The sequence below is a fragment of the Austrofundulus limnaeus genome, unplaced genomic scaffold, assembly GCF_001266775.1.
Source record: "Austrofundulus limnaeus strain Quisiro unplaced genomic scaffold, Austrofundulus_limnaeus-1.0 Scaffold0, whole genome shotgun sequence".
In the NCBI taxonomy this organism is placed as follows: Eukaryota; Metazoa; Chordata; class Actinopteri; order Cyprinodontiformes; family Rivulidae; genus Austrofundulus; species Austrofundulus limnaeus.
In genome coordinates this window covers 2,913,977-2,918,226 of record NW_013952402.1, presented here as the reverse complement: position 1 = coordinate 2,918,226, position 4,250 = coordinate 2,913,977, and the positions used below count along the sequence as shown (strand labels likewise).

Genomic DNA, 4,250 nt, shown 5'->3' with positions numbered 1-4,250 from the left:
ATATATATACAGTATATACGTTGATTCAAATTACAATCTAGTACTGTTTATTGCAATTTTAGCCACTTCTTTCTAATCAAATTCAGTTTAATTCATCTCAACATGAGTCCAAGTTATTATAGTTCAGTTTTCTCCAGTTAAACCACAGTCATTGAACCAGACGAGTGCCAGACTTCATCATGGGACGTCTTTGAACAAAACAGCCATATGGCAGCAAAGATTTGTCTAAGGGACACTGAATCAGCCTTACCTTTTCAGCTTCATCTAACAGGTACTTTGTAAATCAAATTCTAAATGTAGGTTGTTYAACTTCTGTACACAAAATTGGAACTGGATCTACAAGAAAGCAAGCCTGAGACTGAAAGCCTCTGTCTCTTTCATTTTGCTTTTAGATATTCTAGGAAGAACAAGTAAGCCTGCAGCCTGAGAGCAAAGAGTGGAAAGTGCTCTATGGGGAAAAGTTGCAACTATTAGGTATTTAAAATACAGGAGCGCCGGGTCATTAAAAGCTTTACTTAATGCCAAGGACGTCATTATCACATAAGTATCACAGTTCATTTTAGTGCTGGTTACTGATCTTATTATCTTTCAGGCTTTCACACAATTCTTTCAAATTCCTACAGATTAGTTCCCTGTTAAAGCCYTTACATCAGGTTTTTGTAGAGAAAACATGAATACTGACTCTTACATCTTGTTAGTGGCAACATCCCTGCAAATTCAGTTTTTGTTGAGCTTTACAAGGGCTTCTTTATGGGGCACGATTTCATTTCATAGCTTTAAAAAAGAAAGAAGAAAAAAAAGGCACCGGTGTTTGCTAGCTAATGACATTATGGCTCTGTTCTGTTCAAGCACCCCAGTCAGCCATGACAGTGTGACAGCAAGCCAGCAGGAACCACACCAGGACCGTGAAACTGAAGCAGCTAAATGAATTCAGCCATCTGCAAATATGCTTTTCCAAGTGTAACACGTGAAAATGGATTTTATAACAGATGGCCCACACTGCATTTTACCTGAAACACAGTGCTATTATGATAATTGGGATCTTTCTTTTTTGCCTCCCTTTGAAGATATTTTATGCGTATTAAAGATATGCTTTCGAATTTCAAAAAGCCCAAGTCTGAAATGAAGCTAGCAGTTTAAAAAAAGAAAATGATGGATGTTAAATGTAAAAGGTGACAGATGAAATTACAGGATTTAAAAGTGACAATGCAGCAGCAGCCTTTTACAGTATTTCAATGGTGAGAGCTCTAATTTATTTTTCATTGCTTTTAAATTTAAACCCAGCTTGTCTGTAAATGACTTTCTTAGAAGGTAATCAGTTTCTGTACAGTCACACATCTTAATTTATGTGCATTTGGGTTATGTTAGTCTCTTGTTTTTAGAGTATGAAAAGTCCAGGTAATCTTTATAAAAAATTATATTAGACATTGCATTGATTAAACACATATGTCAATATGGTCTGAGCCAAAGAAGCTGTATCAAGTTTAAACACATCTATATGTCATTTCCTGGTTTAGGTGTGTCAGAGGAGATGATCTCAGTTACTTTAATCCACCTTTTATGTTAGTACTCTAATGCTGCATTGTTTCAGGAGACAGGAAGTACTGTATGTTAAAAAGTTACATTCAGTTAACAAACTCATTTGTTGATCACAAAGACCACGAGTTGATTAACCTCAGAAAGTTTGATGTAGCTTCATGCTTATCTACATAGGATCTTTTTTTGGTCCATATTATTTCATGTAATACATATTAAACATACTTTAGTGCCAGTGGAGTTCTATGTCGTGCTTTAATAGAGTAAGGAGGTCTTAAATCAGGAAGTGGCCTCTTGAATCTCTTGAATCCTTTGAAGTTCTGCATAATTATTTTCTGATTTATTGTACTTAAAGAAGATTTGATGGGTTTTTAAATTGCCACTGCAGCTTGTCACATTAGCAAGTTCAAGGGTTTTATTACAACATTAATATGTGCGGGTGCAGTCCTCGCGATTATAGGCTGCCACTGTCAGAGCACTCTGAGCACATTTCAGTTTTTGTTTTTTTTTTTACAGACAGGGTCACTAATGTAGATTTTTACTACTTCACAAAATTACTATTAAAAAATGAGTTCACTGCATTCGATTGTGTAAAGTGACCCCTTCCAAAAACACATGAGAAACCTTTTGTTCTGTTGTGTTGGCTGCATTTTAATGCTTTAAAATATATTTACCGGTAAACAAGTTTCCTTGTTTTCTTGACTTTGATGTTTTTCTCGTCAGGACTTCATTTTCAAGGTTTTTCCAGCGGGCCAAAGATTTGCATAATTTGATTTTTATTTTAAGCTCAACACTTCATGTCATGGATAAAGTTACCAAGATTAAAGGAATTACTCTACATCTTTGATGTAAGGTTTCATGAATTTTTTTCATTCATAATCAGTGCTTTACCTGCAGTAGATCACTTTGAAGAGGCACACATAAGCGCCAGCACAGATACTGATCAATGGATAGAGGCAGCATCAAATAGATTTTGGGTGGTTGTGCTGTATTTGAAATATTTTCCCCCATTTTTCCAAAGTAAATGTAAAGCTAATAAAGTTATCTGTATAAGATCTCTTCCGATCTTCAAAGCCACCGGGCTCCTTTGACAAAAATATGTATTAAACTTGACAGAAGAGTTATTGTGGATTCATTAAATCAAATTTATTATGTTATGGCCGTCCTGACTCAGAGGTGGAGTAGCTTAAATTCTGGGCTGGGTTGTCTTTCTTTACACTAATATCTCAACTGGCTGCGACTGTTGCCAATTAGGCACCAAATGCCATTTGTGAGTCTCAAGTCTCTCAAAGCTTTTGTGGGTTTTCTCAATTTTCTTGCATGAGTTGTAGAGCTGTGCAAGCTTATTGTTTTGAGCTTGTTCAAAAATATAGTGGGACACATTGTACCTTCGGAGTTGCTGACAGTGTCTCAGACTCTTAACTATTTTGTTGTGGTGGCTCCAACCAGTCTCGAGCACTAGTACATCAATGATCAGTAATAACTGAAAAAATCTGTCTTGTGTCTACTTGAATCTGCAGATAAAAATGAGCTTTCAGGTGTATCTGGTACAGTGTATAGATTGTGCTTTGTCCGTATTAAATAAACAGTAAAACTCTTTGATTGTGTTGGAATTACCTCCACTTAGTCTTTGATTTAAAGTGTTCCTTCTAATATCGTGTCGGAGTGCTTAGCAGGACAAGGGGCAAAAGCACAGAGAAGGATGGCCTCATTAAAGTCTCCGTAAAGCAGCGAGCTGAAGTGTGGCGACACATCTGCAGCAGGTCCCCTCTAATAGCTCAATATTTCATTTAGGAAAACTCCCTGTCAGAACTGACATGATGTATGACAATGTCTCTTTCACCCCAACCTTGTCCCTCTCACGCTCTCATCTTTACTAATGTCTCTTCTTCCTGTCCTCCCTCTTCTCTTCCTCTCTGCAGTTTGACAAAGCATATGCCTACAGCATCCGCCACATGTTTGGCAAAGAAGGCAAGCGAACGGACTACACACCTTACAGCTGCATGAAGGTGATTTTATCAAACCAACCCGGCCCAGGCGACAGTCATGGTAAGCAGACGGCCGCAGAAAGAAGTTGTTCAGCTGTTCTAATCAAGCGTTTTATTCGGAGTACTGGCTTGGAAGAAGGGATAGCAGTGGTTCTGGCCCAAATTTTCTGCTCTGTAGTTTTTCAGCTTTTCAGTTTCTTTCTGTCTGTGATAATGCTCTCTTAACAGTTGATTTACATATATTTATCTTAATAACATTTTTGATATTTACAGGATGTCCATTCCGCCACAGTGACCCAGAGCTGCTGAAGCAGAAGCTTCAAGTCTACAAAGTGTCTCCCAGTGGAGTCAATCAGGTGGGTTCTTATGCTGTCTGTGGTCACAGTGAACATAATTATTTGCCTCTTTCCTGGGAAATGTTAAGTATTACATCTCTTCTGCTTTCCACAAAAAAGTAGCCAAGACGTTTGAAAAATTGTCTTTTTTTATTTGTTTTTATGTTCTTTGTTGGTAAAAACCCTTCTAGGGATGTGCATCACAAATTATCCTAGGTCAGCGGTTCCTAAACTTTTTATCTTCTGACCCACAAAATATTCATGGCAAAAACTTGTGACCCCAAARATTACTGGTCTGAGTACACAAACTTTGTTAATAACCCTAAAAACAAAGGCTACACAAGTATAAATACTTATTTATACTTATTTTGTGTTTTTGTAATAATTATAG

General features: G+C 37.1%; 1 protein-coding gene across 1 annotated transcript in view; it reads left to right on the top strand.

The window, feature by feature from the left end:
* Positions 1–4,250, top strand: part of prim2 (DNA primase subunit 2) — a 23,265-nt gene that overhangs the window by 14,508 nt on the left and 4,507 nt on the right. The window contains 2 exon segments of the mRNA XM_014011539.1: positions 3,459–3,585; positions 3,798–3,880. Of these exon segments, the coding sequence (XP_013866993.1) occupies positions 3,459–3,585; positions 3,798–3,880 (210 nt within the window).